At 25.3% G+C, this 20196-nt stretch overlaps 5 protein-coding genes across 5 annotated transcripts; 3 read left to right on the plus strand and 2 right to left on the minus strand.

The window, feature by feature from the left end:
- Positions 1–1589: 1589 nt before the first annotated feature.
- LOC128951826 (DNA-binding protein D-ETS-4-like) lies at positions 1590–5412 on the minus strand. Its single transcript, XM_054297106.1, has 5 exons — positions 5028–5412; positions 4678–4789; positions 3976–4173; positions 3309–3623; positions 1590–2581 (listed from the first exon to the last, which is right to left on the minus strand). Exons 1-5 carry the CDS (start codon positions 5271–5273, stop codon positions 2205–2207), a joined length of 1248 nt encoding a protein of 415 aa, XP_054153081.1. The 5' UTR covers positions 5274–5412; the 3' UTR covers positions 1590–2204.
- Positions 5413–6118: 706 nt separating this feature from the next.
- On the plus strand, positions 6119–6901 carry LOC128966447 (protein Vhl-like). The gene is made up of 2 exons (XM_054313298.1): positions 6119–6561; positions 6886–6901. Exons 1-2 carry the CDS (start codon positions 6119–6121, stop codon positions 6899–6901), a joined length of 459 nt encoding a protein of 152 aa, XP_054169273.1.
- On the plus strand, positions 6882–7740 carry LOC128951838 (uncharacterized). The gene is made up of 4 exons (XM_054297119.1): positions 6882–7111; positions 7176–7250; positions 7304–7421; positions 7486–7740. The coding sequence occupies exons 1-4, from the start codon at positions 7013–7015 to the stop codon at positions 7650–7652; spliced, it is 459 nt and encodes a 152-aa protein (XP_054153094.1). The 5' UTR covers positions 6882–7012; the 3' UTR covers positions 7653–7740.
- Positions 7741–9788: 2048 nt separating this feature from the next.
- Positions 9789–11031, plus strand: LOC128951831 (tetraspanin-9-like). Its single transcript, XM_054297112.1, has 2 exons — positions 9789–10094; positions 10150–11031. Exons 1-2 carry the CDS (start codon positions 10020–10022, stop codon positions 10918–10920), a joined length of 846 nt encoding a protein of 281 aa, XP_054153087.1. The 5' UTR covers positions 9789–10019; the 3' UTR covers positions 10921–11031.
- A 2494-nt stretch (positions 11032–13525) lies between these two features.
- Positions 13526–18444, minus strand: LOC128966448 (galactose-3-O-sulfotransferase 4-like). The gene is made up of 5 exons (XM_054313299.1): positions 18337–18444; positions 15402–15676; positions 13959–14769; positions 13611–13892; positions 13526–13537 (listed from the first exon to the last, which is right to left on the minus strand). The coding sequence occupies exons 2-5, from the start codon at positions 15524–15526 to the stop codon at positions 13526–13528; spliced, it is 1230 nt and encodes a 409-aa protein (XP_054169274.1). The 5' UTR covers positions 15527–15676; positions 18337–18444.
- Between the last annotated feature and the right edge of the window lie 1752 nt (positions 18445–20196).

The following is a 20196-nucleotide window of genomic DNA, read 5'->3' on the forward strand; positions in this document are numbered from 1 at the left end:
TTTTTTATAAATCTAGTTTTATGTTAAAATATATTCATAAAATATAATTAAATATTTTAACTTTCAATTTTATGAAATAAATATATTACTAATATATACATTAGTAATGTAACTCAAATCATATGTGCCAAACACTAATCAAATTCCTATATAAACAAAAAATTGCTAAACCTTTGGTTAGTCTAGTTTAGAGCTAAATATAACAGTTTTTAAATTTATTGTAATTCATTGAAAATATGTTTGTTTGTATTTGTCATTTAAACAAACAATTATATAATTTGTCGTTGAGATACAATTCTAACAAAAAAATCTTTGTTGTATTTGATGCACTATTTTATGATTATATAGACTCTATATTATGAGTATAACTATTATAAATTTTGTATATACAGTAATTTAATAAATGCTTTCAAATGAAAAACTAGTTTCACATAACACATGAAAATATATTGTCATAAAATAAACTAAAAATATTAAATTCCTTTTCAAATACAATAATTTCTTTTTTTCATATTTTCAATACAAAAGAGGAGAAAAACTAAAACGAAAACAAATTATTTTACAATTTGAAAGTAAAAAACAATTTCTGTGTAAAAATAGGGAATCATTTGAATGAATGCTAACACAAGTGTATCACTAATTATTAAAGCCGTCCCTAAACCGGGCGTCTGTTTCCTATATGTTTTGTATATTATAATACTTAATGCATTAATCGCTACAATAATTGTATTTTTGTGACAATATTTCTCTATAAATATAATAATGGCATTTAATATCTTGTAATAAACTATAAAATTGAGGGGAAGTTTATTGTCAATGGCAGGCAATGGCTATGGAAGTGACAGCACAGAGCACAGGCAGCTGCACATACAGTACACACTAATACACACATATACTCTGATTGTATCACAATTTTGTATGTATTTGACCACAACTACCTCTGCTTTGTTTCATTACTTTACATAATTAGACCAAAACATGCAATCGGTTCAAACGTATAAACAAAATGACAAATTGCTTAAAATTTAATAATAAATGTAACAATATTTTTAATGTTTTACTTATTTTTTATTTATAAATATTGAAATCAAATAAAGTACAATAATAAGCATATAAATACTTAAAGTACTAAAAAACCATTTTTTGGAAAATACAGATTTCATAATAAAAAATTTACATTCAATAATAATAATAATAATAGATTTATTCATTTTATAATAATTAGATATAAATAAATTATTGTTAATATTAATACAGACTTTTTAACATATATTATATTGAATATTATAATAAAACATTTCTATAGTAACATAATTTAAACCATTAACAAAATTATCATTAATTAAATATACTTTAAGTGAATGATATAATCCCAAAGAAATTCAATATTTTAGTGATAAGAATGTGATTATTGGAGAAGAAATGATGAATAAGTTAGTGAATAACAATATTATAGAAATAAAAATAATCAAAAGTTATGAAAACGTTAAACAATACATTTTTTAGATCATAAGTCAAGCATTAAATGGAGCAAATATTTTTAATAGCATTATTACAAAATAGATATTAAATATAACATTACGGTAAATACTAAACAATTATTATTATTAAAAACACTTAATAATAATATAAATATATATTAAAAATAATATACTGTTATACAATGTAATCGATTTCCAGTGCCTCACATGAGTACAACTGAAAAGGTTTTTATGAAATACATTCAAAAAACAATATATAAGTTATGAAATGATGTTCACAGAACATACAATTGGATATATCATAGATATATGGGATCAACTTCATCAAAATAACCGCTATATGGAGGATAGTTATCCTCAACACAACTACCGATCAATTGATAAATTTAAATGACAATCAAACTATAAATATATAACATATATATCGAGTTAGTTGTCAACAATCGTGAGGAATGTGCGCAAAGACGAGAGGTTTATGCGTCTATTAATGTGAAGATAATGAGTGATATGAGAGACAATGAGGACGGGAATAATACCTTCTCCGTCATAATAGGCCATTCCTCGTGAATGCGATTACATAAACACATGTTTATTATAACTCACGAAGAATGCCTTCGAATTCGACACTAACTAAGAGTCACTAACTATTGTTGGCATCAAATTCGGGTCTAATGTCTGAGGGGTGTGTCGTATATATATATATATATATGTATGTCATATAAATTATAGACAATATGGATGACAAAACTGATAGACCAGACGCTGAGACCTTTCTGTCTTTTTCATAATTCCTTTCTTATAGTATTGACGTATAGAACGACTCAGTTTGTCATAATTCATAGCCGGCCTGTTCTTACGTTTTCCCCATAGCTTAGCGACGCGAACACTGTCTTCAATCTTAAAGACACCTTTAGGTCTGTCCATCCATCGGATACAACTGCCATACATTTGAGGTTGTGATAGCAATTCCTTAAGAAATTGCCACAAATGGATGTGTGAACCCGAACCACTTCGACCCACTGTTGTCGTCGAACTGGTAGGTGGTGACTGTTCGAGGTGTCCACTCAATGATAGGTCGCAACCGTCATCGCTTATATCATCTGTTAATTATATATACAATTGCTATCAATATTTGGTGCTATAATTAGTTTCAAAATCAAGTTATAATTTATGATAAAATGCTTTTAACTTTTTTCATTATTAATGCCATTAATGTATGACACAATTGGAGTGCAATAGCAAACTAGCAATAAATTAGTTGAAAAATTACTTCAAACAAGTAGTCATTTTATCAGAGAATTAACTAAAAAAACTTATCATTTAAAGAGTTGGATAAATAATATTGTGATTAAACTAAACCATACTTTAGCAGTAAATTAGATAATCACTGCTTTTGAAAGCAATGAATGCATTATTATTATCAAAAATAACTGCTATTTTGAAGAAAACAATAATTTTGTTGCCGAGCGCTCATATATTAGAGGTTTGGAAAAGGGGTCAAAAACAGAGAATAGAGAAAACAAAAAAAACTCCAAAAAACAGACATATCTAAGAACTGAGAGTTGGTTGTCTGTATATTATAGTGTAGTATAAGCTATATATTGAAATGTATGTGCAATTGCAAGATATTTTCAAGACATGGCCCGAAGCAATGCTACTGTTGCTAATGTGGAGTTGCAGTCAATTGAAGCCCTTATGCAGGCAATGGGTGAGGCATTTAATGGCAATGGTTTAACATTTAGAGCACTGGCAGAGCTTTTGGCAAAACATTTATTTGAAAACCTGTTGCGATATTACATTAGTGTCTGTTAAGTGAATACTACATACCATCGCTTTGAGTTCCTTCGCTACCATAATCTGAGGTAACAATAGATGAGCTCTCTATGGAGCTGCCAAACAGTGGAGAGCCCACTCCAGTAGTTGTATTACCGGTTATCAGAGAGACTGGAGATGAGCACATCGGTGGCGATACGGGAGACACACATACTGTATGAGCATCTGTACCTATACTCTCCTGTCCTGGAGAGGGCACAGCACTTATTGTAGATGGCGGTGATGTACAGTAGGGCGGCGGCGATGACGACCAGTTGCTTAATATCGAACTGAACTCAAGAATGCTTTCCTCGGGGCGAAAGTCGACGGCTAAACATAAATGGCATCAATAAGCAAAAGCACCCAATTATGTACACTATATTATACTGTATATGTATAGTATATATATAATATACAGTACACTAAACTATACTTATAGTTAAGTTATATACTTTATAATGTAATATATATAAGATATATATAGAGATAAATAGAAAAACAGAAGAATGAGAGGCTATATGAAAGACATTGAGAGGAAAGAGACGGCAATCAATGCAAAGCACACTCAATAAGACTCCATTTGTCGACATTTATTGCCACAAGAGTTATATAAGATTTAAACAACAAGTTATGTAACAAATTATGTCCACTCAATAAAATATGTAAAACATGAGACACATACCAGTCTTCCAGATCTCGAGCTGTGCATACAGTGTTTCGCCACAGAGGGGGGCCCTGTCTTTAAAGTCTTGTTCAGACAATTTACAAAGATTCATACCATCCATCTGGAAATACTCGAGAGGAAAGTCCAATAAATTGAATTGTCTTTGAGTCCATTCTAACCAACTTCTGACATCTGTAACGTTCCAATTAAATGGATCTAATAATAGTGATAATATAGTAATACAATTAATACAATTAGACCACTTATTACAAATAATATATCAACACATATCTATAGATTAAACTAAAATATCAAAAAATTTATTGTTAACTAAAAACTTTTAAACAATTAAAGATCAAACAAAAAGACAATAAGTTTTCATTATTAATAAAGTGGTGATGAATGTCACCAAAGAGTGCAATGTATGGTTCATTTGTGGTCATTATCACCAAAATACAGGTAATGACCCATAAGTTGTTAAAAGACACTTAGATTTGGGTCGTGAGAGACAAACAAGAAATGCTATGAATTAATAAATCAAATAAACAAAAGACTGTTTTGTGACCCAAATCCTCAAAAACGTCTCATTTTTAAACACAAGTAATCAATACATATGTCACTTAAATATATTATCACCATTTAGGTCATCAATGGCTTAAACGACAACACTTTCATATTTTTTTAATTGTGTAAAAAATAAGTGATAAATAAGATAATTACCGGCAGATATGTTGAGGGCATCACAAGCGATGTCAATCTCTTTTGCACACTCTTTGAGGGCCAGGTTCTGGATATGAGTTAATGAAAAACCAGCCGTCGATCGGTTGGTCTCCTGTTTGGATCAATTCATACATTACTTTAATATATTTTTTATTTTTATCGTTTATTTATAATATAATTAGACAATGTTTTGACACAATCTTAGTTTAATCCAAATAATGACAAAAATTATATAATAGTTATTTCAAGGCCTGTCAATCAGTTTGATAATACATATTATATCGCTATTTAATAATATACTATACTATAGGTTATCAATGAAAAAATGGTAAAAATTAATTATAACTTACATTAAGTCCCCAATCATGTAGTGATGAGTTGGTCAGAGACCCGTAGCCGGTGTCGGGTTCTTGTTTGATGCGAATCGTTGGATATATTGGTACGGGTGCTGATTGACAGTAGTTATTGCGGCCATTGTTGGCCATAAAATAGTCCAATTGGCCGAACTCACGCTTGATGTGACACATCCAAGAAGTTGTGTCCATTGTATTCATCATATAATTGTTAACATGTGATAACTGGCCACTCATTGTCATGACGTGTCTATTAATTTATTAAATATCAACACAAATATACAAATATATAGTTAATAATCAATAGTAATGTTGTGACCAAAGACAAGACACCGACTAAAACAATCGCCAAACAAACAGTCAGTCTTATAGTTTTATAGGACATACAAGTGGTTACTCAGCAACAAGTGATGCAAATGGAGATCAATTCATACGACAATCTCATTGGACAACAATAATAATATACAATATATTATTACATATACACTACCAGTGCTTTAATATTACTAATACCCGCCCATCAATACAGCTATAACGTCAACCAATACACTACGGCTACCTGTGCCTCAATAAATCAATTAACAATACTTATATGTATACAGTACTTGACAATAATCAGTGATATTGTATTAATACAGTACTACCTGTGCTCACAACTCAATCATAATTATAATTATAACCAATTTTATGGACTCTTTATCAATGATTCAGTCATTTATTAATATAACACAAATTTACGTGACTTTTAAATGTCAATACATTAGCAAATAGTTGACTATTTTATACACTATTTGTTATTATGTAATACATTGTAATACATATTATGCATACTTTGAGTCAACAATAATAATACATAACAAATATCAGCCATTAGTTAATCAGTGATATATTACTAATAGTATTATCACATAATCTGATCCATTTGTATTGACTTTTGCATTATGTTTGATAAATATCAGATTAACTGCAATCTTAAGGTATACATTGATTTGATAAAAGACAACTAAACAATGTATTGATATTATTTGATTGATAGGCACTGGTATGTCATCATTTATAAGACATTTGTGATAATCATTTGATTAATAATGAATTCAAATGTTGGACACAAATGTGAAATACAGTCAACGGACTCTTCAAATAAGTATTTATTGATTTTCGTGAACTTCAGTCTCAATAATGTGGACGTCCTTTGGATTGACTACTCGGGCGTTGAGAAGAAATATATTACATTGAATAGCAAACAACAGTTTCGTATTAATACTTATTTGACACATCCATGGATTTTCAGAGACAGTCTAACCAAACATCGTCTTTGCTTTGATATAAAATATTTACCACTTAATAGCAATGAAAACAAAACTGAAGACTCAAAGAGTAATCTCATATATGTGGCAAATGATATGCCTCGACATCGGGTCGCTGTCCTCTATATTTCACAGCCTTTCTATACATTAAGAGAGTTGTGCTTTCAATCTATGCGTCAAAAGATTGGTTCCAAAGAAGATGTTAACTCATTAGAGATCCCAAAGTCATTGATTAAAGATTATAGCAATTATTATAATATATTTTATAAGATTTATAATTAAATTCAATTTACTTTACTTTATACACTTACGATATCTTGTTTTATAACATAAGAGTTTTTTAAATAATTGTTTATTGATTTATACATTAAAAATATTATTAAAATGTTTTTAAAATAAAAAGATATTATTATGATATACAATAAAATATATAATAAAATAGAAATAACTGATATTAATATTAATATTTTAAATTATATTATATTTACAGTTTTACAGTATTATTAAACTATTAAATACTTTACATTTAATTTAATACATTGTTATAGAGTTTGTCGTAATTAATGTTTGTATTGAATGTTTGGCGCATTTATTGCAAACAAAACGTTTGAATTGTTTGTCTTTATTTTGTAATTTGTATCTTCAAAAGTATCACTCAAACAGATCCCAATAATTATGGACAATTATGAGACTTCGTGTAAGACTCGTATAACTGGATCTTTAATGCAGAATTACATCCAAAAATCGGCTACTATTGTGGGGGATGTCATCAAAGTATGTGATCCGATGATCATAATTATGATATCTTTAACTACAAATGTCTTATTTGGTTGAATAGGTTGAAAATGATGGCAAAAGAGCCACAATCAAGACAACAGATGATGCCTTCATTCAGATACTTATGACACAACCTGTAAGTGATTTTTATTATCACAAATAATAAAATGACACAATTTGTTGATATAGTTGTCGTCGCCATTGAATCTCAATTGTTTGACTGAAGCGTATGGTATTGTTTTGAGTCGCAATCAGTTCCAGTGTCACGACTACATGCAATTCACACCAGAAATGACAGCAAAATTTGGTATTTAATTAATTTATTTTATTAATTATTGATAACTCATTGGCTTTTTTGTTTCATCTTAAAGATCGAAATACTTATAACGAGTTTATCACTCAATACATCCGGACTTGTGATGAACACATCAATTGTATGGTTGAAACAAATGATGACAATTCAGTTATTCGTCCGATTGATAACTTCTCGATGACCACAAACTATGCCAACGAAACAATCAATGAAATGAATTATTAAATCAGTTATTTTTTCTTCATTTGTAAAATAGGTTTCAATTAATAAACAATTTATAATTTATTTTAATAAGAAATTTGTTTCTTATAATAATTATTATTTAATAAATAAATAAAATATACGGTAATTACTAATTGATTTTAAATATATATATATAAAGATTAGTATATTTATTATTAGTTTAAATCATTTTGAAATCATTTGTTGAGTTTATTCAAGTCATGCCAGGGTTTCTTGATATCAGTTTTATCATCTTTTTTGGTTTTTTTGTCGTCCTTTTTAGTTTTAGCGGTTTGTTTGATATTTTCTTTGGTTGAATTTGGTTCCACAAGTTTTATCTTTGTTTCTGGAGTCCAATCTTGAGTTTGTCTGATAACTTGTGGTGATTCTGACTGAACTTTAGATCTTTCATCCATTAGATCTCTTTCTCTTGCCTTTAGTTTTTCTTCTAAATCAACGATTTGTTTAATTAAAGTATCGATAATTAAGTCAAAGTCTTTACGGTATTTGACTTTAAGACTATTGAGCTCTTGTTTAGCTCTAAATTTGTTTCGTTCATTGATATCTTTGACGACATTTGTCTCATCTATTGACAATTTTTCAATTTTTTTCATGAATTCATCGGTGAGTTTTGTTTTTTCTTGTTTTTCTTGATATCTAATTTTATTTTCAATATCTATGTGTTTGTCTTTAAACAAATCGATCTCTTGTTTGAATTTATTAGAGAAATCAGTTACAGACGACTGTATTTCCGTTTCGATCTTATTCTGTGAGTTGACATCGATGTCGACTTCCTTTTTCGAGATCTCCTCAATCATTGTCTTAACCTTTTGTTGCATTTCTTTTCTCATTTTTTCTCTTTGATCTCTCTGTTGATTCCAGAGATCTATATTATCGGACATCTCTATTGTTGACAAGTTTATAATAATAATCTTAATCCACAGTTAATTACTAATAAATATTGAATTTGTTATTTTTATTAGATAGCAGTTAATAATATATAAAGTCTTAAATTATTAGTTAATCTTTTATTAATGATTAAAATATTTAAATTCATACGTAATAGTGAAGCGCGAGAATTAAATTTATAAATAAATTTATTTAATAATCTTATAATAAGTGAAGTTTAGGGTAATATTATACAACTATAAATCAAATTGTTATACAGACTCACTATTTGTTTGACAATCATTTATCATGTTTTTATTAATCGATATTTAAATTTCTTGTTTGCATTTATAAACTATTATATATTTTTAATAATAACACTGTAATTACACTGTAAAATGTGCCACTAAGCTAAACAATATGTATTATTCTAACTTTATAAGTATATTACTACTGTATTATAAATTACTAATGTTATATAAAACTTATACCTGTATTATGCTTTATTTATTATACAGTATTATTATCTAATTAAGTGAATAATTAAATTAATTTTTTAGTATGATCTTTTTTGAGTTAAGGCAATTATATTCATTATATCTAAAAAATAGTGTTTAAAACAAAATTATGAGATGTTATATAATTTAAATAAATTCAATTAAATGTAATTATAAAATGCTTAATACTGTAAACATATGTATGTCTAATCCGTTGACATTTTTTTGAGATTCAAAACTTTTTCATATGATTAGTATTTTTTTGGTGTGTTTAGTGTTTACCATAAGTACTAACTTATGTTATATTATTTCCAACAAATGTTCACTCAGTTGAATAAAAAGGGAGACCTATTGTTGTTACCTAAGCTAAGGAACGGTAGGCCAACTAAAAATGAGAGAGAAGGAGACTATTAGGAGATAAGACATAATACATAAAGTCTATGCAAAAGTTTATGTGAACTTTAAAGCGAAAAACAATTTTGAGTTGAAAAAAGTTGTATACAATTATACAGTATATAGTGTTATACAATGCAATGTCAGCACAAGTTTGGAGTGCAATGACTGACAAAACAACACAACAAATGAAATTAAATCACTTATAAAACAAATATTCATTGAATGCTTTGACAACACTGTTGTATGGATTAAGTGTTTTGTATACAAGTATTATATAGTATTATAGAGTATTTAATATTAAATATTATTATAACTTTAATATTAACACGTCTTATGCTTTCAACTGTTTTGTATTGAGTTTTGCAAACACTTGAATCACTTGTTGTGTTTGACATTCAAAACAACTATTAGTTATTGAGTTATATTATTATTGACCACAAGTTTAGCCACAGATATGTCGAGTTAACCCAAACTTTATTATTGTCATTGAATTTATTGTTTTGTTGTTAACTTTAAAGCTATTATTATTATTATTATTGTTGTTGTTGTTGTTGACCACTAATTATTAATTGTCAACAACTGATCCCAAATGAGTGTGTCAGTGATGGCCACTGGCTATACCTGTATCCGACACTTCTTGTGTTTTATAAACTTATTGTTTTGGGTAAGTGTTGTGTGATTTGTAACTTATTTGTTATTAATAAAGTTTTTATGACCAGATTTTAGGCAGTTGTGTATTAGGTGTGGGCGTATGGCTGTCCATCTCATATGAAACATACGCCCGTATATTGCCATCATATCACATCCTATCGGCGGACAACTTGGCCATAATCGTGGGTTGTCTAACGTTTTTTGTGGCTTTTTGTGGTTGTTGTGGTTCATGGTTTCAAAACAAGTGTCTTTTGACAACTTATTTGGTCTCAATTGTTGTACTTATGATTCTGGAGATCAGTGTCGGGACATTGAGTTTTGCATTCAGACGACAGCTAACAAACACACTGAGAGAAGAACTATTAGATGGCATTCGCAACAAATATGTGTTGAACGACACCAAAGGTATTCTGGAGACTTGGGATCAAATACAAGTCAACTTTAACTGTTGTGGTGTTAATAATTACACGGATTGGTACTCAATAAACGCGTGGCCGGACAAAGAATGGGTACCAAATACCTGTTGCATTCCAACACTTCCCTCCAATGAAAGCATTTGGTATGAACTTGAAGACAATGACAATGAGGATCAGTGCGGTAAACACCCGGAGACTGATATTACTCGATACAGACGTCACGGTTGTTATTACAAAATAAGACATTTTGTCTTAAATAACTTACATGTGGTCGGACTGACATCAATTGGTGTCGCTTTCATACAATTCTTTGCGATCGTCGCCGCTCTTCTCATAGTCTGTACGATGGACTACAAGAAGCGCAACCGATCGGTGTTTAATCACAACAGTAGACCCACCTATAATCGTGTGCCCACTCTTTGAATTCCAATTCATTACCGTTTTTTATCAATCAATTACTTTAAAAATATACTTAATTTTGTTAAAATGGTTTTTTGAGATAGTTTTTTATATTACATATTTATATTTATTTTTATTTGAATCTCTTAAAAAATTAATTTTTAGTACAAATAATTGTAAAACTATTATATTTTATAATATTTTTAGTTTCAAATATAAGTGCCTCTTTGTAATATCAAATGAAATAATTTATTAGATTAACAATTTGTTAGCTGTTTTGGTACTTATCACCGGTGGATGGCTTTATTTTATAATGATATATAATGATTATATTAATTATTTATAATATTTTTTGATAACATTATTATTTTAAAGAAAATTATTTTGATATATTGTTTTGTTTATTCAAATAATGTACAGTTATATAATATACTACAGTATATTTCTATTGCAAAATGTAACTTTTGTAAATGTAAATTATTAAAATGATTAAAATATAAATATTATTATTAAATTTTATTAATTGATATATTTGTTGCTGATTGTCATGATATAACATACAGTATATACTGTATATTAATAGTATTTCTATGATATTAAACACTATATAATAAAGCATTTAATCAATTTGTTGCAAACAAATCATGTTATTAATGCCATACAAGCTTTTAAATCATGTAATTGATATAAAGGCATGAATACAATATATTTTAGTTCAATAAGTACCGTATTGTTATAATAGGCATACACTGTATAACATTTAAAGACATGATTTACAGATATATTTAAACATTTGTTATGTCATATTAAGTATAAAATGGTATTAATAATAAAATGCTAAAACATTTGTTTTAAATTTATATTCTAAACAGGATTTATTTTTAAAATCCTATTATAAACAAAAATAATTAATTAAATAGTGTTATTAGAGTGATTTACTTATTTATTTTTTTATTGATATCAAAGCTTTTTAATGTAAATCAATGCTTATAAGTTATAACAATATAATTTATATATAATATATAAAGAGATGTTAATTATAAATGAAAGGAAAGGTATTGTATTATCTACTGTATGTCTACTGTATATCTACTGTACAGTAGAAACTAAAATGATGTGAACCGGAGTTGAGTCAAATATTTATGCAATAAAGGAAATGGAGAGCAACCGCACCCCCGACCGCTCCCTATGTGCCCAACTCTGCCCACCAAATAGTTTCACAAACAAACACTTTTTAATTTCAATGATTGTCTGCATAAATCATATTTTAGTTTTTTTTAAATTATCTCATTGTTTCTAATTATATAACAAATTGCAGTTTCATTGCCTATCCTTTCTATTATTAGTTGCAATATTTAATAACTACTGTTTATAATTTGAATTTATTTATTTATTTTATAAATGTTTTAATCAATAAATAAATTTATATTTTATATATATTATATAACTATAAAAATTATAGCATTTTAATCATATATAATATTTAAATATTTTATTTATTAAAATTATATTATACTTTATTTATAATTATACTTGTATTTTCACCTTGTACAATTAATTATTCGATATGACGCATTTAAAAATACACTTATTTTAGCTTGCTACTTTGTCCAGTGGTATTTATAACTTTACATTAAATACGTTATATATAATAATTAATTGTACAAGGTGGAAATTATATTCAAAATTAATCATTAAACAATTATGTCAATAATTCTATGTTATATATTTAATATATATAATACTATATCATGTTAATATTTAAATGTCAGCTGGAAAAGTAGCAAGATAAAACAAGTGTATTTTAAAATACGTCATATTGCATCCTTAATTAAACAAGGTGGAAATTATATTAAAAATTAATCATTAAATAATTTGACATGATTTAAAAAAATAAATATAAGAGACTAGAAGACAAATAATCTTGAATATTACAATTATCATATGATATAATTACAATACATTATTTATACCGATTTTATTTATTTTATTAATTTTCTGCTTAAATATTCTCCATTACGGTAATTAATAATAAAATACTAAATTTATCACTAATATAAAGTTACAATCAATATTATTTAAAAATAATAAATAATTGATTAGTTAAAAATGATTTCCCCAAAAAATATAATAATATTTAAACTTACAATACTTAAAACCTGATGGTTAATACTATATATTATGTACAAAAATTTAATTACAATTTGTTCAAATATTAATATATCATAAAAATTTAAGAAAATAAAATATAAATTCTGTTATCATTTGACACAATTAAATTGAAATATATAGCAAATAATTGATTGATTATTAAAATTATATCTAAATTTTACTGTACAATCGTAAGGCCTTTAGATGTTTGAAATTTTTTTTAAGGCAATCTTTAATGGATTTAAAGGATAGATAGTATTAATAGTTTTATGAGTTGTCGTGTGTGGCACTAATGATTCGGTAGAACAATGTTTACATAGATTTTCATTATTTTTCGATATCGACGACAAAACTAATAATTTATTTTTAAAATATTCTTTTCTTTTGTCTAATAGTTTGTTATAATTGTTTTCCGTCTCTTTAAACACTGATCCGGGATATGTCTTGAGTTGTGTTATTCGTAAAAATTTAGTAAAATCTAACTCTTGAGCTGTTAATAGACAACAAGTTGTGTTATCTAATTGTTTATTTGTTAAATGTATTATTATTGATTTATTATAACCACTATTATTATTATTATTAGTCTCATTATTATTATTACTATTATTATTATTATTTCGATGAATGCTATCATTTCCAACACAATAGTTAAACCATTGTTTAGTCCTGTAATGAAGTTCATTAACTTCTTGTTTCATTCTTTGACTGCCAAAAGCTTTAACCATAAGTGAAAACTTTTGGCTAAAATGTTTGTAAAGTTGATGATCGGCCCAATTCATGTCTCTTAACCGATATTTAGACATTTCTGTTAAACCACTTTTTGCTGTTTTTTGTCGAGCATTTAACTATAATTGATATATTTATTTATTTATTTAAACGGTATAATTATAGCATAAATATAGGATAAATACCTTAAAAGCAATGATATCATCTGTAGACCAACACAATAGATTTTTAAGCAAAACAAGAGACTGATCCATACGTTCAGAAACCATTACGAGATCAAAGATTGTGTCCAATTTGTCGATGTATTTCTTGATAGTGAAAGGCTTTGTAAAGTCTATGACATTCATTCCTAAGTCAAACATCATCTGATTTATGCCTATTTTTCCGAGATATCTATTTGTATGCAATTTGTTGGGTATTTTGATGGAGTGGTTGTTAAATATATCAAATGAAATATTCCAATACTTATCCAACCGATAGTAATGAAACATAGACTCAAACAGGTCTACCGGGTCTCTGACTATTGTAATAAAGAGTGTCCCGTTTGGCATCAATGAGCGCATCTCCTCATAATTGAGACGAGAATGATGGGTCAATATGTTGTACGGATGGTTGAAATGTTTGGGATCGGGAACTAAACTACGACTGAATGGTAGGGGATGTCCCAAATAGTTGGCTTTTGCTGGCAATACAAATACTTTATTGTTAATAAATCCGTTTCTCATAAATATATTTTGAATCGTAGAGGAGGCACACTTATGGGTCTTTATAAATACTATATTATATTTTGGATCACATGACTGTTCCTCCACCGGTGTACTCGCCGTAAACCTATCAGTGCTGTCTATTTGGGCCTCAAGTGTATTGATTTTTGTTGTCAAGTCTGTACCATTACTTGACAATTGTTTATAATTAACAATATTATTGATTTTATTTTGTAGACTTAATAACTCTCTATTTCCTGACTGAAACCAATTATAACGAGAATATTCTTGACTATTAAATATAAAAATATTAAATTTATTTATTGAATATATTTTTAAAACAAGTATTTTAAAATGTTCAATATTATTACAACAACACTCAAGTGATTTTAATTAAATATATGCATTTTAAGTTATAATGTTTGAAAAATAGACTCAATTAAAACTATTTGAGTTATTAATATATGATAAGTTATGTAACTTTAATAAAAATTCAGGTTATGAATCATAACTTATGATTTAAAATATCGTTGTTGTCTATTGATAGATGTTTTTATTAATCTAAAAATATATTAATTTTGAAACTGAAAACAATCAACAAAATAATGAAATTTACTGTACATAAAAATAAAAACACCATTAATATAATAATATATTTACTTTAAGAGTAATATTATTTAGTATAAAATAATTTATTTTTACTATTGTATACATTTTGCTATTTTGCCAAACATTAGCAAATATTTATAACATTTTAAATTATTTTTGTTAAATATTATATCTATTTTGTCAAGTTTTACTAAAAAATAATTCTTATTATTCATTAAAGTAAAATTTTCTTACAAATTATCAATTAATGATTAATAATTTTTGAAAAAATAAATGTTTGTCATAAATAATATGTTATAATGAAATATGTCTCACATGTTTGTCTGTTGTAAATAAACGACAATAAGAAAGACCGACACAAGAGATGTCACCAAATATGACAGCTTTGGGTTCATTGTTGGCCAGAATCTCAATACTAGTCTTGACGTCCATCTGTTCATATCAATGGCCAACAAATCATATGACGAATTGTCTCAATATTTTTTGTTATAAAGTTTTTTCCATATATTGTCGTTAACGAAGAAAGCAAATCATTATAATAATGTCTAATATGAAGATTTTCTTTACATTTCTATCAAAATTTTCATGATCTGTAAAAATAAAACAAACAAACAATAAAATTTTTAAATATTTCTAATGAATTTCTAAATTACTAATCAATGATTGTGAACTTGTGAACAGTATTATACTTATGAAACATATTTATAGTCTAAATAAAGTAATTTAATGCATAAAAGTCGGAAAAATCATTTATATGTTTATACATTTATATATTGAATTATACTGTATACTACATGTACAGTAGTTATGTATATAAATATAATATAAATACATAAACCAATTGTAGTTTCATATGACTAAAGAATTATTACACTTAATTTGAATTAAATTATTGTCAAATAATAATAAATACACGCAAAGAAAATTACACAAAATTCAAGGCTTTGTAGTTAGAGATGGCAAATAGAAATTTATAATAAATTTGTCTGAGAAAATTTCTATAAAAATGGATCCAATAGACAACAATTTCTTTGTTATTTTAGAAATTTATCTTTTTTGTCAAAACTATTTGTTCATAATTGTATTGAATTTTCATTAATTTAAAAATTATATTTCTGTATATCAAAACTATGATAATAAATTGACATTTTATACATTGAGATATTAATAAGTCTAAAAAATTATTCATTAATACAAAATAATTTAAATATATTTGTGTTAACAAATATAACATTACAATTAATAAAGGAAATGATTGTTTATTAACTTTGAATTTACTTAAATATTTTACAATAATTTTATACATTATATTATCTTATAGCATTATCTTCTTAAATTATTTGAAATATTTTAATATATTAATATATTAATAATAATTAAATAATAATAATATTTATATTAATTATCGACAAAATAATTGAAGTTATAAAATATCATAAACACTGAAAATTAATTAACTATATTTAGAATTGCATTATTTTTGTTTTAACTTTAAAAATTTATCTTATACATAAGATATTTGTTTTTAATTTATTTTTAATTATTTGAACACTGCACATTATTTAAATATATATTATAATAAAATATATATTTAATAAAATTAATTATTAAAATTAATTTATTTTCAAGTAATAAAAACATATTTTAAATTTACTAATAACTAAATAAATATTTGTAATAATGTATACAATTTGTTGTAAATATTAATGTCATTTTCATCATCATTATTAAAATTTATATTATATTATATTTATTATTAAAAAGTATACATTATTATATTATAATAATTTTTTGAATAAACCTTTTAAATCTTTTGTTAATAATTATATTATCCTTTTATTTATTTATAATCGTTGAAAATTCTATATCAGTTACAAAATAAATAAAAAAATGTCAATTACTATAAATCTATAGATTATTTTAAACAAATTGTTGACATTGTTTGACAAAATCGGGATTGTCTTGAATTTCGTCTGAATTTAAATGTAAGGATTATCACTAATGACATTAATTAATATAAAATAATGTTATTGTATATTACTGTATAATTATTGCCAGTTACTGAAATAATAAATAAATTAAATCATATTATTAGTATTAAGTACTGTATTTTATTTGAAAAAAATAAAATTAGAAACATTTACAATCACTAAAACTAAACAATAATTTAATTAACAAATAGATTGTAATTCAATATTATTGCCTGTTTTTAGCAATTATCTTACTTTCTAAGCATTTATTGTCAATCAAATATCTGCTAACCTTTAACTCTGACCTTTTTAACTGACAGTATATAACAGTATAAATCATATATGTATTGATGTTTTTGCTTTACTACTGCAACGATTAAACAAAAATTGTAATATAAATTTATATTCAAATTAAATAACAATTTATTGATGCGCCTAAATAGTAATCTACATAAAACTTCAACAAAAGTTTTACATAAAAATATAAACAAATATTCTATTGTTTCTTAAATTAAATAAATGAATTAGAAAAACTATAGTTTATTTTTCAAAAATTGATAAATCATTTCTATTGATTAATACTGTAGTAATATTATATTCATATGGTTTTAAAGTCTAATCTTCAAGTTTGACCAAACAATCTAATTATAAAAATACCATTTGTTAATGTTATCAACGGAAATGACATATCTTTCTAACTTAAAATGACTTGAAATTTATAGAATATTATATAAAAATATAATAAATAAAATATTTATTTATTTTGTATAATATACTATCCATTATTTTCGTTTATCATATTATTGTAAAACATATGCCATTGAGTTGTAATAATTGTTTTAAATGTTAATTGTGATTAAATTTGATGATATATGAACATTTACTATTATAAATTTAATATTAACATAGATTGACATAATCATAATAACTATTGATAATTTAAAATATTATATTGTAAATTACTTATTAAAAATACGATAAATTGACAAAATTTCAAATATAAATATATAACAATAATTATATAACAAATAATATATAATCAATATTTACTTACTTTAATAAATAACTTTTACTTTTATCAAATTATTGGTTAATTGAAAATATAAATATAAAAATTGGTGAGAATTGTTAGTGAAATCAAACTTTATATATATATTTATATACAGTATTAGTTATACTGAAGTCAAGTCATAACTAGTGGCGATTTTAGTCAATACTAGAGATATGACACAAATTTAAAGTCAATGAATGAATCGGTGTTTTGGTTGACGAACACATACCTCATGAGTCGGTGCAACGGTTTGCCAGTAATGCCAGTCCTCTGTAATGTTGACTATATTTGTGATGTTTGTTTGATAGACATAACACAACGGCTTAAATAATCAGATGAAACAATATTTATACAATTGATACACAACTATATACACTAAATTGTATTAATACTGAATATTTGAACAGATCATTGATTGGATGTGTTATGTATAGAAATTAGACTCAATTACAACAAACAACTTCTAAAAAACCTAGACTTTAATTTAATGTAAAATATAATATAAAACATTATATTGTAAGAAATGGGAAAATATGTAAAAGTAATGAAACAATTGGTGATTAAGGAGAAAAGTGTGCGATAGAGGCAGTGGGGAGAGAGAGAGAGAGAGAGAGAGAGATGAAGGAATTGAAAGGATTTTTCAATGATATCTGACGGAAATCTAAACCTAAAATCCTAATGGTTTTCATGTGTTGTATATATTATATAAAATTGTTGTACAATTTATTTTAGTCTCGATTAAAGCCACAAAAACATTGAGTGAAATGTGATTACAGGGAAAATATATTAGGAATTGAAATCTTAAACACTTATTCAACTAAACAGTGAGTCTCTCAGACTTTTTTGTATTTGAATTGAGTTAATGTTTGCATTCAATAGTGATTTCTCTTAGTTTGTAACAATCATTTGCTGAACACAAATGAATTCAAAGATGAGCTCCAGATTTGATACAATTTTTTATCAAAATATATACTATAGATATGGTATAGACAGCAACCATATCAAGACATTAGTGTAGAAAAAATAGATTTATTTTCAAATTCAGTTCATTGTTACCAAAATTACATTTCATACAAATGCCAAATAATGGTGTATATATTGAATAGTACACTACAATGACAATACGGCTTTATTACATACTATACTGTATAATATTTTGCACAACTGTTATATCATAGAGTCTAAACTTATATGGACTTAAAATAACAGTTGAATTTAATGTGAAAGTGGGCTATCAATCGATTTTATTCATCTGAATATTATTAGTAAAAGCAATAAAACACATTTTGAAGCTTATAATTAAGTTACAACTTGCAAATTATCAAGTATTATAAGCCATTGTCTATACTGTATAATATAAAAGCTTTATATTTAAAGTCAGCAAAAAATATTAATATTATTAATATTTTTGTATAAAGTATATTGTTGTGATTATTGTATATTAATAAATAATAATAATAAATATTGCAATATTATATAAAATAAATTATTTATAAATCAAATCTATAAATATATATAAAAAATTAATATTCATCGCTTACTATTTTTAATTTTACTATAAATATTTTTGAAAGATTAAAAATATAAGTTTATAGTAAGTTATACAGTATATTACTAATAATTAATGATACTGTTATATTATAAACAATGAATTTATATTTACAGTATATATGATAAATATAAAAAACTATTAATGACATTAATATATACTTTATATGATTTAACAATGTTTTATTGGATATAACTTTTATTTTAATATTATAAAAACAATCTTTAATAGTCTTTTCAAAATATATAGTATTAGATTGAATATAAATATTTAATAAAATAATAAAAAAATCGGTCATTTATTAATATCTTTCCTTATAAGGAAAGAAAAATTATAAATAAGATATCATTAGAGAAATTGAGTCAATGTATTGAAAATTATTACATTACCATTCAATACATCTTTAATTAGTAATTTTCTACAAAATAAAGGACATTATAATAATAAATATTGCAATGAATATAACATATAATATAAGGTTTTGATTTGTCATAAAAAAGATAAAAACCAATTATAATATTTCAATGAATAGATATATTA

This window comes from Oppia nitens, unplaced genomic scaffold (genome assembly GCF_028296485.1).
Source record: "Oppia nitens isolate AA-2021 unplaced genomic scaffold, nextdenovo-longstitch-racon4-pilon3 scaffold1_pilon_pilon_pilon, whole genome shotgun sequence".
Classification (NCBI taxonomy): domain Eukaryota; kingdom Metazoa; phylum Arthropoda; class Arachnida; order Sarcoptiformes; family Oppiidae; genus Oppia; species Oppia nitens.

What these genes read in the sequence shown, in the direction of transcription:
- LOC128951831 (XM_054297112.1), top strand. Translation starts at nt 10,020, where the DNA reads ATGAGTGTGTCAGTGATGGCCACTGGCTATACCTGTATCCGACACTTC. An exon ending in TTATAAACTTATTGTTTTGG is followed by an intron (nt 10,095 to 10,149) that starts GTAAGTGTTGTG and finishes TTTTATGACCAG; the next exon opens with ATTTTAGGCAGTTGTGTATT.
- LOC128966448 (XM_054313299.1), bottom strand. Translation starts at nt 15,526, where the DNA reads ATGAACAGATGGACGTCAAGACTAGTATTGAGATTCTGGCCAACAATG. An exon ending in TATTTACAACAGACAAACAT is followed by an intron (nt 14,770 to 15,401) that starts GTGAGACATATT and finishes TATATTTAATAG; the next exon opens with TCAAGAATATTCTCGTTATA. An exon ending in ATGATATCATTGCTTTTAAG is followed by an intron (nt 13,893 to 13,958) that starts GTATTTATCCTA and finishes TATCAATTATAG; the next exon opens with TTAAATGCTCGACAAAAAAC.
- LOC128966447 (XM_054313298.1), top strand. Translation starts at nt 6,119, where the DNA reads ATGAATTCAAATGTTGGACACAAATGTGAAATACAGTCAACGGACTCT.
- LOC128951826 (XM_054297106.1), bottom strand. Translation starts at nt 5,273, where the DNA reads ATGACAATGAGTGGCCAGTTATCACATGTTAACAATTATATGATGAAT. An exon ending in GCTCGAGATCTGGAAGACTG is followed by an intron (nt 3,624 to 3,975) that starts GTATGTGTCTCA and finishes ATTTATGTTTAG; the next exon opens with CCGTCGACTTTCGCCCCGAG. An exon ending in CGAAGGAACTCAAAGCGATG is followed by an intron (nt 2,582 to 3,308) that starts GTATGTAGTATT and finishes TATAATTAACAG; the next exon opens with ATGATATAAGCGATGACGGT.
- LOC128951838 (XM_054297119.1), top strand. Translation starts at nt 7,013, where the DNA reads ATGGACAATTATGAGACTTCGTGTAAGACTCGTATAACTGGATCTTTA. An exon ending in TTGTGGGGGATGTCATCAAA is followed by an intron (nt 7,112 to 7,175) that starts GTATGTGATCCG and finishes TTGGTTGAATAG; the next exon opens with GTTGAAAATGATGGCAAAAG. An exon ending in AGATACTTATGACACAACCT is followed by an intron (nt 7,251 to 7,303) that starts GTAAGTGATTTT and finishes TTGTTGATATAG; the next exon opens with TTGTCGTCGCCATTGAATCT.